Source organism: Saccostrea cucullata, unplaced genomic scaffold (genome assembly GCF_032062105.1).
Source record: "Saccostrea cucullata isolate Sc308-1 unplaced genomic scaffold, CSIRO_AGI_Scuc_v1 ctg2144, whole genome shotgun sequence".
Taxonomy (NCBI): Eukaryota; Metazoa; Mollusca; class Bivalvia; order Ostreida; family Ostreidae; genus Saccostrea; species Saccostrea cuccullata.
This window is the reverse complement of record NW_026923011.1, coordinates 145,617-162,886: the sequence shown is the minus strand read 5'-3', so window position 1 is coordinate 162,886 and position 17,270 is coordinate 145,617. Positions and strand designations below refer to the sequence as shown.

The window sequence follows — 17,270 nt, the reverse complement described above, 5'->3', positions numbered from 1 at the left end:
TGTGGTTTTTTGCATTTTGTGCGACGTCATAGTTATTATTTCCTGTATAAATTAGGCCCCACCTCCTTAACTGTGCTATGTAGATGTCCTTCACTCGAAAATGGGTTCAAAATTGTCAAACGGGACATAAGAGATTTATCAACTAATCATTCCTAATTATCTTTCTTTAAATATTGATGCTCCTATAGTGTGTTTTAAATAATAATCAAAAACTCGTTGTACTGAAGGGAAAAAGAAACGCAGGATCGCATCATATTTTTTTTAAATTTGCCTGCATGACCGAAAATTACAAATTCGTCGGATGAGAAAGTAAATAACTATGCACCAAATCAGTGTGCAGAATTACTCAACAGTAAAATGTATGAGGTCACGTAGTTAAAACGCCTTTTAAAAAGCCCAAAACATGTGCAATTTGATGACGACGAGTTTTCCAACAAAAGTTGTTGCACTATTTGATGCACCTGAGGTGTTCACATTGTTTTTCAATATTTAGCAGCGGTATCATAACAAAAATTGCACTAAAATAAGATTGTAACACGTTATTTTGTATTTGCACTCTTCGGCGGAGAAAGATGACAGATGCGAGCTCTGAACCAATAGGGTGACCTTTTAACATGAACGTTTCCCAGAATAAACTATTCATGAGAATGTTGTTGTTTACTTGTTTATCGGAAGATGTATTTGGTTAGGTGGAAGATGCAACCAAGGAGATTGGGGGTGATCAGAGTTTAGGTGTTTGCATAAATTATTTAGAGAAATAATATTTCAAGATTATGCAAAAGATTAATAATTATTTTAAAAGTTTAATTTAAAAATTTTAAAAGTTACATTGGCAATGTTTTATAAATTACCTGATAATAAGTCTGTTGACGCTTATGAGGAAATATAAAGGGACTTGCAAAATAAGAGTGAAAGTGTTCTTAAAGTTAAATTTATGAGACGAAATCAAAAGAAAAGAAAAATTATAAATGGGAAGGGCCTTGAACGATAGTAGAGGACCCCGTTGACCATTTGTTTACCTTAAGCAAGTTACAAAAATAAATCCTAAATTGGAAGGGCATTGAACGATAATAAAGGAAAACCCCTGATTCCATTCATTTAGGTTGAAAGTAAAGTCACAAACTCTTGCAAGAGAGTTTAACTAAAACCTATAAATGGGAAGGACCTTGAAAGATAGTAAAGGAATCCTCGTTGATCATTTGTTTAGATTAAGCTAGTTCCAAAAATAATCCTAAATGGGAAGAGCCTCCAAAGATAGTAAAGAAAAAGCCTTATACCTTTCGTTTAGCTTAAAGGTTAAGTGGGGACTTTATAATACAGTAGTCAACCAAACAAGGAGTTTTGGTGAGAAATATTTGAAGGGAAAATGATCGTAATGGAGGGGATATACATATACTTGTTTTACATTCTTCCGGAATAATTACGAAAATCATTTCTCCTTTAATACAGACTTAACTTTGAAAGATTTTTTTTTTCAAAGCAGATAAAGAGTATGTGTCAGATATAGAACTATATGTATTCTAAAGGGATAATATCTTGCAATAAAAGTGTATACCTTGCGGTACTATGAAAAACATTTTTTTTGACAATAGTAAATTAAGATTTTTTTTTTTTTACAGTTTTTATCACTACTGTATTTTTCTACAAAAAGGTGCCACCACTGCCCAGAGAGGTGGAAAAAACCAAGACAATTTTTTACATAGTGGTTTTTGTATCTTTTGTGTTTTTTTTTTTTTTTTTTTTTTTTTTTTTTTTTTTTTTTGAAAGTGTATTTTGTAATTCTATACCTTCGGCGCGATAATATCAAATATATACCACTTTGAACTTTCGGTTTTATGAAAATTTCGCAACAATTCAGATTATTCCGAATCATTAGCTTTTTAAACAAATCTTGGGGACAAGATTTTCGACAGTAGGGGGGATTTATCATAACAAAAATTGCACTAAAATAAGATTGTAACACGTTTTTGTGTATTTGCACTCTTCGGCGGAGAAAGATGACAGAAGCGAGCTCTGAACCAATAGGGTGACCTTTTAACATGAACGTTTCCCAGAATATACCATTCATTAGAATGTGCTTGTTTCCTTGTTTATCGGAAGATGCATTTGGTTAGGAGGAAGAAGCAACCAAGGAGATGGGGGGTGGGGGGTGATCAGAGTTCAAGTGTTTGAATAAATTATCCATAGAAAATAATATTTCAAGATTATGCAAAAGATTGGTAATTATTTTAAAAGTGCATTAGAAAGTTAAAAAGTACTGAAGGTCAGAATAAAAGTAATTTCAAATCCAAATTCAGATTAAATTTAATTATTGCAAATATTAAAGAAATAGTAAAATATGCAGCGCATGCAAAGGGGTGTAAATGTAGCTCAGGGAGACAATTCGGCAATGGAAAGCTGGATTTTGTCTCTTTCTGGTTGATTATTTTGTAGACTTTCACGCGTCTTGGTTAGAATATCTATTTACAGGTTGAACTTTTTATATTATATGTAGTTAAATTTATAATAATGTTTAATATCTTTTGTAAAATTATTTATTGTAATCATAGATGTTTAAATGGATTGTTTACTTTAATAAGAGTGGAAAGCTGAATCTTGACAGTCTTGTTTGCATTTCATACAGGTTGGGAACATCTCCGCTTCCCAACCCTGTCAGCCGCTCAGGTTCGGAAAGGTCCTTTGGAAATAAAAGGTCAAGGAATTATTCAATTAAAGAGATAGCGCAAATGACTCATCCCGGTACCTCCACAAGCCAAGCGAGTTCAGAAGTAATAATATAATAAAGATGAAGAGCAAGAATGAATCATCCCGGTACCTCTTCACGAGTTAGAATCAATGAGGTTAACCTGACTATGCTGCGAACATTTAATTCTATTTATTTTTATGAAAATAGTATGAATTTCTTGCAATCTTGATAAAGTTTATGGAAGTTCCATGGGGTCTGGTTTTTGAATTGCCTAATTAATGAAAAAGGCAACAACGGGTAAGTAAGTAGTTTCTTGCAAATATTCCCCCTTAAAACTTGTTATCCATTGTCACAGAGGGCCTCAAATGGTTTTCAATTAACCGTGACGATGACGTTAACGCGAAACAGAGTCATGTTACGAGCAGGTTATTCCTCCTGCCATCTCTTTAATCGTCACTCTACTACAACAAAAACTGCCTTTTATACAGTAGACTATTATAATCATTACATTCACACGAAAAATGAAAGAAAGCAGTACCGCATTTGGTTTTTTGAGCCGTTCAACTTACTGTTGTGTTCCTCTCACTGGCGCATGCGTGCGTTGTATGACTAATTTTTTGGCGTGTTTACCTATGCCCAATATATCCATGGTTTGAAAGATAAACACTCTGATGAATTTATTGCAAAGGAGAAATCAGACTCATGACAGATTCGCGAAAGAAACATTCAAGATAATGAGTGTTTTCAATTTTCACTTTTGGGCGTATCGTCATATGAGCTTCAATAACTCAGGAATTATTATACAAAATCAAATGGGATTTTAGTGATATCTTTTTGAAATATGACTTCAAAAGTTAGATAGGAATGCTGAAAAAAAAAACAAAGTAAAAATAAATTTGATTCACCTCAAAAATCATTTATATTCTTTGCAGAACAAGCCCTGAAATGGCAACAGCTAGATCCTTTGCTCAGCATTTTTTAGAATGCGGGAATTGTGAGGAAAACCCCGCCCAATTCCTGTGCAAAACATGTGTTGGTCATCTTTGTGAGAAATGCAAAACAGAGCACGAGTCAAGAAAGTTAACTAAAAATCACGACGTGATACATTTGCACAAAAATAAGGAAAACACATTTGGCCTACTTTACTGTGAAAAACACACAGTTAACAAGCTCGAATGGTACTGCTCTCCCTGCGATGAGCTGGCGTGTGCCAAATGTCTTATAGAATCCCATAATGGTCATAAAATGGAAGACTTGGCAGACGTGTACAAAGAAATAACAATTGCACTCGAAAAGGAAAGAAAAGAAGTAGAGGGATCCTATTACCAAAATATAAAGAACTACTGAATCAGGAGGAAAGCAAGAAATCGGAAATATTAAGCAAAACTAACGAAGTAAAAAATCAAATAGATGATCACACAAAATCAATGATTGATCAGGTCATAGGGATGAAAGAGAATGCTTTACAGATTTTACAAGAAGAGAAAGGAGAGGCCATTAAATCTGTTGAGAAGACAGAAAATGAGATCAGAAGTAAAATTGAAACATTGGAAACAATGAGCGAAGGAATAAAAAACAATTTAGGTGCAAATCCAGGAATTACATATTTCAAGAATAAAAACTTCAAAGTGTCCGATGACTTTCATGAATCCCCTTCTGTGTTTATTTACGAGCTCGGCAAATTTCAATCTGGTGAATCATTTTTAACCCAACATCAATTTGGGATATGCCCAACATTTAGCAAAATGGAAAAACAAAATCGTTTGAGCGAGAGCAAACATGAATTAAGAAAACTTTGTTTAGCTCACATTGCAAGGATGCAGAAAAAACATGAAAAGGACGAAAACCGATAAATCATTTTTTTGCCGATTTTCTCTTTCCATAACAAGTGATTTGATAATATCCTACTTAAGACAGTATTGCAATACACCGGATACTAAAAGATACTGGTAAAATATGCCAAAGATTATTTCCTGCTCGAAGGCATCCTGGTCTGGTAATAAAACGGATGTAGTGTAGAATTCCAGGAACATATTTCCGAGGTTGATGTATCACAGAAGGGGCAAAGATTGTCAACAGAACCATAATACTCAATAACCGTTTTTTAAGAAAACATATGAATTTTCTCGCGAATTGAAACAGACATTATTATATATGCGTATGGGTTTTCATACAGTTAAGGAATCCTGTATAAGTGAAGTGATTTAAGTTCATTTGGATTCTTTGAATATTGAAATAAAAATGAAGGTGAAATATGATTTGCAAGAATTTTTCTCCCCCTAAAGAGAACTAAGGGATATTTCTTTACTCAAATTCGAATTATAAAAAATAAGGATATAATGTTAATAAATATATACTCAACTTTTTGATGCTTAATTTTAATATCCATAAACAAGTATTTTTTTGTCTTTTCTGACAAACGGTTGAGTCTTTTTACTCATATACAATGTAAGAAGAAGGTATGGTTTTAGCTTTATTGCGCCTTAAAATTGTAATGACATTAAAAAGTTTTGAAACTGGCTTAAATATTAGTTAAATAAATGACTATGATAAATCAGGAAAGAATATGGCATGAATGTTTACTATTCTGCAAATATGATGCCATTAATGTTAAGTATCTCTCTACTTTCAACAGAAAAAGCCTCAAAATGGCATGTTTCAAGGTAGATTTTCTTTTAGAAAACAGTGTCCACAGCCGTCGCCCACATTAATTTTTTGATATTTTGTGCAAAATTCAATAACAAATCACATATCTTAAGATCTTTGTGGGCGATGCCTATTGACAATGTTATTTGAAAGAAAATTCCTTTGAAAATTCTTGTTTTCTGCAACTTTTTAAGAAAATACAGGACAATGCACATGATTATGACGTCATAATTAGCATTTAAAAACACATGTGAGAAAAATGACTTGTATGATTTTTCTGATTGAATTTCAATTACTTAAAGAGCATGATTTTTCACCTTTTACACCAGTTTCATTTTTAAGAAAATCACAGGACTAAATTTGTATGGAAACCATACCTTCTTCTTTATCTTTTGTCTGTGTTTGACAAAAAATGCATAAATTATCTACAAAGAATGGCTTTGTTGGTTATATAGCACCAACAAAAAGATGCGGAATTGGCTTTAAGTTTTGCAATAAAAAACGAGAAAAGCAAATACTCTGCATTTATGTAAGAAACTGGATTCTTTTATTCTCTCTTGACTTTAGTCATCAAGTATCATGAGTAGGATATACAGGTGATATAAAGGTGATGGATCTACAAAACACAGTTACAAGTTGTTGTAGAAATTAAATTAAAAAATATAGGATTTCCAAATCAAATTATCATTCTACATAAATACCATGATCTGAACTATTTTTCAAATTTTGAACACTCAATTCACTTTACTAATACATACAGTAATTACTGAATCTACTGTTCTAAAATTGTAATACACAGATACATACATTAACTCATGAGCCTTTACTAATTTAATAACTATTACATACTATTTGCATAATTATAACAGTGGCTAGATTTATGGTTCATGAAAATAAAATATAAATCGTAAAAGATACCGTACTGTATGACAGCAACACCTACCCCAGATAGGGAAACACTGGTACATTAGAAGGTCCTCAACATACAAACAGACTAGTGGGACACTGTATAATTGACTGATCTATCTGTAAACAATACCCTTATCTTAATAGTCTGATAATAAGAATAAAATCATAATAGAAAAACGATTGGCATTACTCAGGTATTTCACCTAACTTGCAAAGTTTGACAACATTGCTATAATATAATCCAATCTCATAATCATGCACTTTCATAATATCTTAAAATATATATCACATCATAATGCACACTCTTAGTAACTCTATATATGCATCTTCATTTCTCATTAATACTTAAAAAGTTCTTCTCTACAAGAGTCTTTGTTTCGAAAACAATCCACAAATGGCGCACACAAGAAAAATAATCTCAATGACCAATGATGACCAAGTTTTGACATTAATTCAAAAACTTCTCTTTCGAAACCAATATCATATTCTAAATGGAAATAATGTGAAATATAAGTTACAATATTTTCATTACTATGAAATAATTACACAAAACCTATTATACCTAGTTGCATTATTTGGAGAGTATACAGATTGAAAAAAATATTCATTGCATAACATCTTTGCAATGACACTGAACGTAATCCGCTGTGGTCAAGTGGTTAACGCAGACCTCCTTGAACAACAAATCATGTCATTCCCGGTTCAAATCTCAGCCGTGGTAAAAACTTTTTTTTCTATATATATACATAAAATTTGTTTTAAAATATACAACTCTTACATTAACAAAATTCTTAAATATCCATTATTTTTAAATTATTTACAATAGAAATGCATTTAAGGTCGTTGCAGTCGAGGAAACATGTACATCGATTATCACATACAATATAGTTAATAATTCTTGTCGTCAAAAAGATGTTATTTTATTGATGAAAGTCCAATACAGTACGATGATGTTTCTTTAAAATCTAATTTGCTTTATTCCTCATATCAAAAACCATCAAAATATTGTGATTTTTCATTGACAGTCCTGCCCTGAAGGACTTCCATGTTAAAATTCATAAAATAAATGTTTTTTTACTTTTGAAGATCAATTTAAAATTGCGATATAAATAGATTAGATTTCAAATTTCAGATATATAAACACATTGTTAAAAAATGGTTAAATTTGATATTTCAGAAAATGTTCTTTTCATCCCTTCAACATGTCTAGTAAAGCTTTTTCCGAACTACCGTTCTGAGCTTGTGCTTTTTCCTTTAAGCTTTTAATAGACATTAGCATTACCATATGTGAAACTATCTGAAAGTACAAAAACAAATATATTTTGGAAAATTGTGTGTTTACATATCCCCTATAGTCTTGGCGACCCTAGAGCAGATGCTCAAAGCTGGTGCTGTCTGGTATGGAGTTTCTGTTTGTAGGAAGACGTCATCAGAATTTTGTTACCTTGGTTTAGTTGTTGTAGTAGTTTTTTCACAACAAAATACTTTTTTGTTATACCCCCCGCTTGAAAAGCTGTCTGTCCATCCGTCCGTTCGTCCGTCTGTTACGCTTTTGGGTACCCATCTCTTATCCGCAACTCCTCACATACCACTGAAGGAAATTTGATGAAATTTTCACAGAATCTTAATTACATATTATCATTGTGCAACTCCTATTTTACTTTTTGATTTGACATATATTTTGGATTTTCCAGAGCAAACCATGGACACTGCCATTTCATTTATGCGGGAGGAGGGGGTTAGTGAGCTCATTGCTCACAGTACCTCTAGTTTTACCTTATTTCTCTGACAGTTTTTTAATCAAATGCGATACATTAGGTCATTCATCCATGAAAAGGAATGAATTGAAGTGAACTTAAATTTTTTTTGACTTTGGAGATTAATGTGAGAATGAAACAAGTGAAACTTAACTTAAGTTTATAAATATTGTTCATGTACAATATGTTTGAAACAATTAACTTTCATAAATGATTTTACAAGAAAGGTTGGAGTCTCTAATTTGGAGGCAATATTCAATAGAGCCGACTCGTAATTAACCCCACATTGTTACCAGTATGACACACACTTGACAGTCCACAGGAATAACATTTTCAGATTTATTGGGGTTGGGAGTTTCAATGATAAAAAAAAAGTTTTTCCCATCAGAGAAGCTAAAAGTACTATATCATATTTTTTGGCATGTAGTATCTAAAAACAAGATAAGCTGCATTTTTCAGAATTTTATTTTGTTATTAATGTGTCAGTATGTTAAATTTGTAGGTAATTTAAACAATTTTTGTCATTTTTTGTGTCAATTAGAATGAAATAAAGTATTAAATATTGTTTCAACAGATAGACTTCTGTAAAATATTTAATAGTATTTTTTTAGAAAACAATATGTTCTTTTTTTAAAAAAAATATGAACAACAGAAGGTTATAAAACTTCTTTCTTTCTGACTTTGAATTAGTTAATGACAATTTTGTAATATAAAATGTTTACATCAAGGCTTCAACTCATATTGCATTTGCTTTAAACCACATTCATATTCAAATTGAACAACTGACATTAAAAGAAATGTAAGAAGTATAAATTTTATGTTCCGACTAAATGTACTTTTTTTTTAAGTAGTGAGTTTCCTTTTCTTGAGATCAAATTTTAATGATACCATTTTCCAATCCATTTAGCATTACATGCTTAAGTCCTTCTCGAATATGCATACATTACTTATAAGATTGGATTAAAAAACATACTTATAAAAGTTTCTTTTAAATGCTCACGAACTTATATATTATACACATATGTAATATGCAGTCCACTATTTGTATTTTTTAGCTTTACTGGTGAGAACTTACGCCACAGTAAGGTGCCCATCTGTCTGTCTTTCTTTCCATTTTTCTGTAAACAGTATTTCAAAACACTACCCCTCCTTTTAATTAATATGACTAGGCACAACTAGTAGACTTCACTGAGACACATAATTTAATGCATTGATTTTTATATCCTCCACTTGAAAAGCGGGAGAGTATATAGTAATCGGTATGTCCGTCCGTCCGTCTGTTACGCTTTGGGGTATCGATCTCTTATCCGCAACTCCTTTCATACCACTGAAGGAAATTTAATGAAATTCACAGAATCTTTATTACATACTGCCATTGTGCACCTCCTATTTTACTTTTTGAACTGACATATATTTTGGATTTTCCAGAGCAAAACATGGACACTGCCATTTTATTCATATGGGAGGCGGAGGTATCATTTAGTTAGCTCAGTGCTCACAGTACCTTTAGTTCGTTATTACTGGAATTAACGGAAGTAGCTGTTGCAGAAAAAAATCGATTTATTGCAAGGACACACCCTTAATGTATCATGCCTCTTACATATTAACCCAAGAAATATTAAGATATATGAAAAGTGCTTCAAAAAGTGCTGTTAGAATTTTGCAACTAAATTTAAATCAAGTATATCTACAAGGGATGTTCAATAAATAATGTCCTAGGTGCTCCGAAAGAAGCAAAAGACGCTTTTCAATTATTTATTCTTCATGATTTTACTAATTAATGTCTTTTAAGTAAAGTACATGTCCGTAACATTTTTTATCCAATTTCTAATCGTTTGTAGAACTAATTTTTTGGTATGACCCTTAGTATACTGGAGATTGATTGATTGATTGTATATTGTTTAACGTCTCTCTTGAGAATTTTTCACTCATATGGAGACGTCACCGTATCCCGGTGAAGGGCTTCAAATTTAGACCGATACTCGGCACTCAGGGACATTGAGCAGTGAGGGTTCTTAATCGTGTCAGCGCCTACCGTGACACGGGACCTACGTTTTTAAGATCATATCCGAAAGACCCGTGACTTTCACTTCTAGTGCCGAGCGCTTGGCGAAGGAACAGTCGCTACCTTTTTTACGTCTTAGGTATGACGCGGCGCCGCAAACGAGAATCGAACCCGGGCCTCCCGATCTATGCTGGAGAATGGCAGATCCAATGATTTCCTTGACTTGTTTCTTCCTTCTGAAAGGTATTTTTTTCAAGTTTGGAAATTGAAACAAGTCAAAGATCAGGCGAATATTGTTGGTGTAAAAACATTAACTTTCTGTTTATCCAGAAAACCCCTTAACTCTTCAGGGCATGTGGGTTTGGACGGTGTCTTGAAGAAATTCATTGTAGTGGATTCCTGATTCTAGGTTTTTCTTCTAAAAAAAAACCTTTCGATTTTTTGGCCAAAAAAGTGCTTTCTAGACTCCTCCAGACATTTAAGTGTCTCTCCGAATACGATTTTGAACAACAATACCACTTATGTTTAAGAAAATTACATATAAATCTGTTTTTGTGCTCTTGCATACCTGTGCACTTGTCAGACATTCGCCGTTTATATCAAGTACATCTTATGGTAAATTTTGTTTTTAGGGTTTTAAGCAAAAGATTCATGTTCCAATATCGGTTTGAAAATAAAACAAACGTGGAAAACTACAATTACTGATATTTTTAAATAATTGTTAGAAATTGTGGATATCAAACCGAGAACTCACTTCATTTCTTCTTGTATTGTCAACAATATGCCTTACAACGACAATTACTGATTAAAGACATGAATGAAAATAACATACCAATTAATATAGAAAACATATTATATGGTGTAGACTCACTAAGTTTGGATAAAAAAATTCATTTTTTGATGAGGTAATACCTTTTTAAAAACCTCTAAGAGGTTTTCATTGAAATTTTAGTTTAATATATTCTATGGGAAATATATTATTTTACTATAGGTTAACTGCTCTGTTTGGGACTTCCTACTCTGGGTCAACAACAATTGCTCAAACATATGTTCTTGTTTTTTGTTTTTTGTTTGGTTTGGTTTTTTTTCCCTTTTTGTTGATTATATTTTATTTATACTTTATTTATTATATAATTATTATTTTTTCCTATTCATTTGTTAAATTTAATTTTTTTCTTCTCATTTCTCTCTCTCTCTCTCTCTCTCTCTCTCTCTCTCTCTCTCTCTCTCTCTCTCTCTCTCTCTCTCTCTCTCTCTCTGAATAAATTCCAAATATGTACCATTTTATAATCTTCTCTTCATACATTTTCCAATATATTCATTTACTTGTGATTGTACCTTGACCCATGGAGAGAACGATCATCATAGGCATTTATGCATGCTGTTCAATTCATTTCATTATTTGAATAAAATATATTTTAAACTATAAGAATTCCGAATACGCTGTCATTTTCACTCATTTTTCAAAATATAGGATGACCTTTGAGTATCAAGCTTTTTTTACCGTCAAACTTTTTCTTAAATACAGTGTTAACTACCCCCGATGTGATGTCTATCAAATTTGCTGTGTGTCTTAAAGTCAATTATACATCATAAAATACTGCAGACGTCTTTAATTTCACGTGTCTTAAATTTCACGGCTTGATAGAAAGGTACCTTTCACGGTGGTCTTAATTTCACGGAGAATCGTTTGTAAATATTCAGCTACTATGACTGTTTCTAGGCAGAAAAGATGTGAAATAATAATCACTATGGTTTAAAGTTCGCGGAAAATTCTTAAATCGTGAACATAGTGAAATTAAAAACACCGTAATGTTTTCCACTTCTACAGTATTATTTGTTGAAATTTGGCGAACAATACATAACTTGTTATAATTTTTGTTGGCAAGGCGTGTACCAATTTTTGATGCCCATTATATAATTTTTATACCCCCTCTTGAAAAGCAGGAGGGTATGTAGTGATCAGGATTTGCGTCCGTCCCTCCTTTCGTCCGTTCATTACGCTTTTTCTCTTATCTGCAACTCCTCTTATACCATTGGGTGAAATTTAATGAACCTTTCACAGAATCTTTGTTACATACTGCCATTGTGCACCTCTTATTTTACTTTTTTATTCGACACGTATTTTAGGTTTCCCAGAGCAAAACATGGACATTGCCATTTTTTGCTTACCTATGATGTCACATAAAAGAAGATTTTGGTCCTGTTTTGGATAACATTTGATAGGACGAATTATTTCTGTTTACACATTACCGTAAAAAAATATAAAGCAACACATCGACATTATGGGAGGAGTATCATTTAGTGAGCTCATTTCTCACAGTACCTCTAGTTTATCATTGAAATCCACCTGCTCTTTTGTTTCAGTAAATATTTCTCTGGGGTTATTAACAAGTTTAACGGCAGCTTTAATGAAGATTTTATTTCCACTCCAGTATATTGATTCTTTACCATTCATTTATAATGCAGTGTCTCGAAAAGCCCTTGTTTCCCAGCTTCTCACTATGGAACTCTGTGATGAAAAGTGGTCACATAAACTGTTTTAAATTCATGAAAGATTCAATAATTAGAGAAAGTCAAGTTTAAAGTCATATGATATCTGTAATGTATGTCATACAGTCCAGAACATTATTAATTCAACAGCTCTCGTATTATTGTTGTACGGTAGTTGACTAGCAAAATATTGAATTTGGGTTCAAAGAAATGTAATGAAACAGCTATGAAAAAGGTGCATTTACTTAGGCTTGAAGCACTTTTCTCGAAGTACGTATATACCGTATATTATTGGGAAAAAAAGAATAAAATTAGATTTTTAACTTGCTGATGGCCTTGCAATATTGGGATTTATAAATGACATGTATAGTATTGAATCACCTTAATTTTTCTTGTTACAGTAAAGCCCTTAAAAGAATCACCTATCCTTGTAAAAAATATTTAGCAATAAAATCGCTGATTTATCCATTTGTCAGTTAAACTGTTCTGCGTAGTGTGAACTTTTTTGAATGTTTTTCATGAATCATATATATTATTCAAAAGAGCTTGACGTATTCCATTCAATGATTCAATAATTGCTTTTTGTTGAATAAAGCACAGGGGCCAGTAGCATGCTAAATTTTAACTTGCATAATGACTATATATATTCTTTTTTGTATATATAAAGTCATTACGTAAATTTAAAGAGTATGCATGTTACTGGCCCTGTGGAATAAAGGCACTGGTTGGCAAATAATGTATTAGTCATCATTGGCTGAAAGTATTTAAAAGTCTTTCTATTTTTGCTCTGCCTATAAAACTCCCGTTTCATCGATATCATTATTCTTGAAAAATATCGAGAGGAAATGCATAGGAAAAGAATAACAACACCATCTGGGTATCGTTGTATATAATATGATATTTGAGGATTTGTTATCTTTTTTAAATGACCGTTTAATTCATAAATATGTTAACAGATATTCATTTAATTTTTAGATTAAAAGAATTTTTTTGTCGAATACTAGTACTTGGTTTGATATTTTAGGGAGAAAAGTATTTTTTGTAATATCACCTCTGATTCACATTTCAACTAAAACAAGATTTTTTTTTTGTATATGTATGCTACATGATGTCTTTTCTAACATTTAATAAATATAATGTTTTCTAAGTCATTACATTAAATTTTTTTTTAATTGTAAAATCAAATCTTATTGATTAGATTGATTATTTTGTGTTATAAAATCACCTCATATTTCGAATTGATCGAAATGCTAAATGGTGTTTTTCATAATAATTGTTTATGATTTAACACTTTCTTTAAGTATGGGAACGTTTGTTGTAATTAGTTTTTATTTGCATACCAAAACAAACCACTTGATTTAAATTGGAAGTATAAATTCATAACAAATATCATCACGCAGCACTGTTAAGGCCTACTATAAGAAATCAAAGGGAAATAGACGTGCTAAAAAGGGGGACCATTTTAAACTGAATTTATTTTAATTTAGTTGTTTCATTATCACAGAACACAAATAGTTATTGAAATAGCATAGTATAACCCACTCTGTACTGTATGAAGTTTGGTCCCATCGATGGACAGTCACGTGATGAATGCATAGTATGTGTACTGAATTTAGGTCATGAACAAATTTCAATATCGCAAGGGCATACCCTAGTTGAAATTAAAAAATCAAGTTATTATTTGTATCTGCATACTTTGAAGTTTCTGAAAAGTGCTGCTGCCTTGAATATATTTCGCTTTTCAATGATTTTATAGGTACACAAAAAATTTGGTTAAAGTCAAACATATTTTAATTTGACATTAGCTCATTTACCTGAAAATTTAACTCTCGATTTAAAGAAAGCAGAAGCACTTTTCAACTTGACAAAAATATCCTTTATCTATATTCAATAAATTGGTTAAGATCTATGAAGTGTATGCCCTTGCGAAAGTGCGATTTTATTAGGTATCTCGATGTAAAATATATGTAACCTGTACGTAAAAACACGATATAACTAATTAAACACATTCTCTTCATAATTAATTAATAATTGCACTAAACAGAGGGTATACATTGGTATTAATCGACTATTTAAAACCTGAAAATAATATTTTGTTGAATAAAACACATTTTTCATTGTTAAAAAATTTCCTCAAATCTGCCTCTCACAGCACATGAAATACTTCATTTTTACCAAAATGACGTCATGTTTACAAGTTCATGTTGATCAGTGCTTTGTCTATAACCAACTACACGGGATTTAACTAGCAATTTTTTTTAAATGCATTGACAAGTTTTAATGTTGTTTCTTATGCAAATACAGTTAAAAGATGCAAACTATTTCATTTTCAGGTTCAATGAGAAATACATAAAAGTCATTTTTGTGTGACGTCACAGTAAAATTTTCCGTGATTGTTAGTCCATTTTTTACACAGTGAATTGGCGACAGCTTTTCGGTAATTTCCGATCATGACAAGAAGCATATTTATAATGAAATAATTCCAATCTTCATTGTATCTATTGAATTCCTGTGTTTTGATTGGACGAGAACACCTTTAAGAAATTTTTTACACATTGATAATTTTTTTTTCAATCAGAACTACTTTTAAGACTAGGTTTCTTCATGTAGTTTATCGTATAAACAACGAAAGCAGTTATATATTGTCTGTTTTGGATAAATTATAAATACAAGAAACTTCAAATTTAATTCATTAAAACAAAACTGGTGACATGCTAGGCTGCCCAGCTGACGGGCGCCATGAAAATGTTAATGTCACTGTTCGATCACGAGAGTGAATTTTAAAAACCGCTGTCTCAACGTTCATAATACGAAGATAATCAACTCAGTTTGTATCGTTTAGACAGGGAAAAGAAACGTACCTCAAACTCTTGCCCTATAAGCATCAAATTCATATTTACTTTCTATATTGTTCCTCAATCTTTGAACAAACAAGTGCAAATCGAAGGCGTCGTCGGTCTGCAACTTTCCCTATATGAGAGTTGTCGTTTATGTCAACATGGCCATGGTCAAGGACGAACTATTCTTAAGTAAACTCGTAATTACGATATTTGTTGACTTAAACAACATTCAATAAGTCTTTATAAGATTATTTATCGATTGTTTTGACAATTTTAGTTGAACTCTATCGAAATTCATTTCGATTACGTTCCTTTGCGGTAAAATGTATTCCTACGCCGTCCAGAACTAACGGATTGTATGGAGGCCTCAAAGAGAAATATTTTGAATATTTTAAAAAATTCGATATTGGAAGTATAAGAATTAAACGTTCTTTTTAAAAAAAATTATGGATGTGTAAACTCTTGACATTTTACTCACAAACTTAACATAAATGTGCTTCGAACTTTTATTCAGTTTGTGAGTAAAATGTCAAGAGTTTACACATCGATAAATTTTTCAAAAAGAACGTTTAATCCTATAATGAACTATGGTATATTCTGTGTAAGTGAACTTCTAGGGCACACTTAGGACGGGTGTTACATGTAGAGGACGCTCTCTAGGATTTATTTATCAACAATCCCGTTGACCTTTTTTGTAAAATATAACTGATCTTGTGTTGCAATTTGGATAATATATTTTATACCAATTGTTATCTTTATACTGAGCTTGACTAAACAATCTTTCGTTTAACTGATCATAATGAGGCTCGCAGGGCGTGTGACCGGTCGGCACTGGATGTTTGCTTCTCTTAGGCACCTTATCTTACCTCTGGATTTTGAAGACTCCATGTTTATACTCTGCTCTGTTTAATTTTTTTACATTGATAACTGTTCGTTATCTCCACCCCTTTCCTTTTTACTTTTATTAGAAATTAGTAGGAGTTTCGTAATATTACAAAGTCATCTCATATAAATGTTTTTTTTTTTGCAGACCACGTCTTATAATGAGAAAAGCTGCTTATTCTGCTCCGCGGAAAATCAATCGCGTTGCTGAATATTCCTTAGATGATAACTGTAAATACTGCGATGATAAAAAAGCACAGTTTCTATGCAAAACATGCCCTGGTTCTCTATGCGAGATGTGCAAGGCACAGCACGAGGCACAACACTTATCCAATCCACACGAGATCATAGACATGACTTCTGATAAAGGGGGATCATTGGAACTTCTTCATTGCCCATCCCACAAAGAAAAAAGGCTACAGTTCTACTGTAATCGGGAAGCATGTCTGGAGGAAGTATGCCCCGATTGCGTAATTGAAAAGCATAACGGGCATAAAGTAGAAAAGTTGGGTGAAGTGTACAATCAGATCAGAGCTAAACTTCAGAAAGAGAGTAATGAGATTGATACTGAACTCCTGCCAAAGTATGAAAAATTATTGAGGAAAGAAGATGCAAAGATATCTCGAGTTTCAAAAAGAATTGATGAAGTTCAGAAACAGATGGAAGCGCATGCAAACAAAATAGTAGGAAAAGTAACAGCTATCAAAGAAAAGAGAGTGCAGGATCTACAAAAAGAAAAAGAGAAGGCATTGAAATCAATCGAGGCAACAAAAAATACTCTAGAGAAAAATATTGAACAGCTGAGGGGAATTAAAACTCAATTAGACCAAAAAATAGATGCAAGGCCATGTACTGCATTTTTAAATGCCGGTAAAAACAAGAGGCTTACAGAAATGGAAGAGTTCCCAAAAGATATTGAATACACACTTGACAATTTTAGGGCCGGTGACATCGAAACGATAGTACAGGAAAACCATTTTGGAACTTCTCCACAAATCACTCAAACAATACAGCCAGAAAATTTAAAGAATGTGAAAGAAATTATTCCGTAA

The 17,270-nt window shown here is 32.1% G+C and overlaps 1 protein-coding gene across 1 annotated transcript; it reads left to right on the top strand.

Moving 5' to 3' along the window:
* Positions 1 to 16,514: 16,514 nt before the first annotated feature.
* LOC134262950 (E3 ubiquitin-protein ligase TRIM36-like) lies at positions 16,515 to 17,270 on the top strand. The gene has a single exon (XM_062745270.1). The coding sequence runs from the start codon at positions 16,515 to 16,517 to the stop codon at positions 17,268 to 17,270; it is 756 nt and encodes a 251-aa protein (XP_062601254.1).

Coding starts and splice junctions, on each gene's coding strand:
- LOC134262950 (XM_062745270.1), top strand. CDS start 16,515: ATGTGCAAGGCACAGCACGAGGCACAACACTTATCCAATCCACACGAG.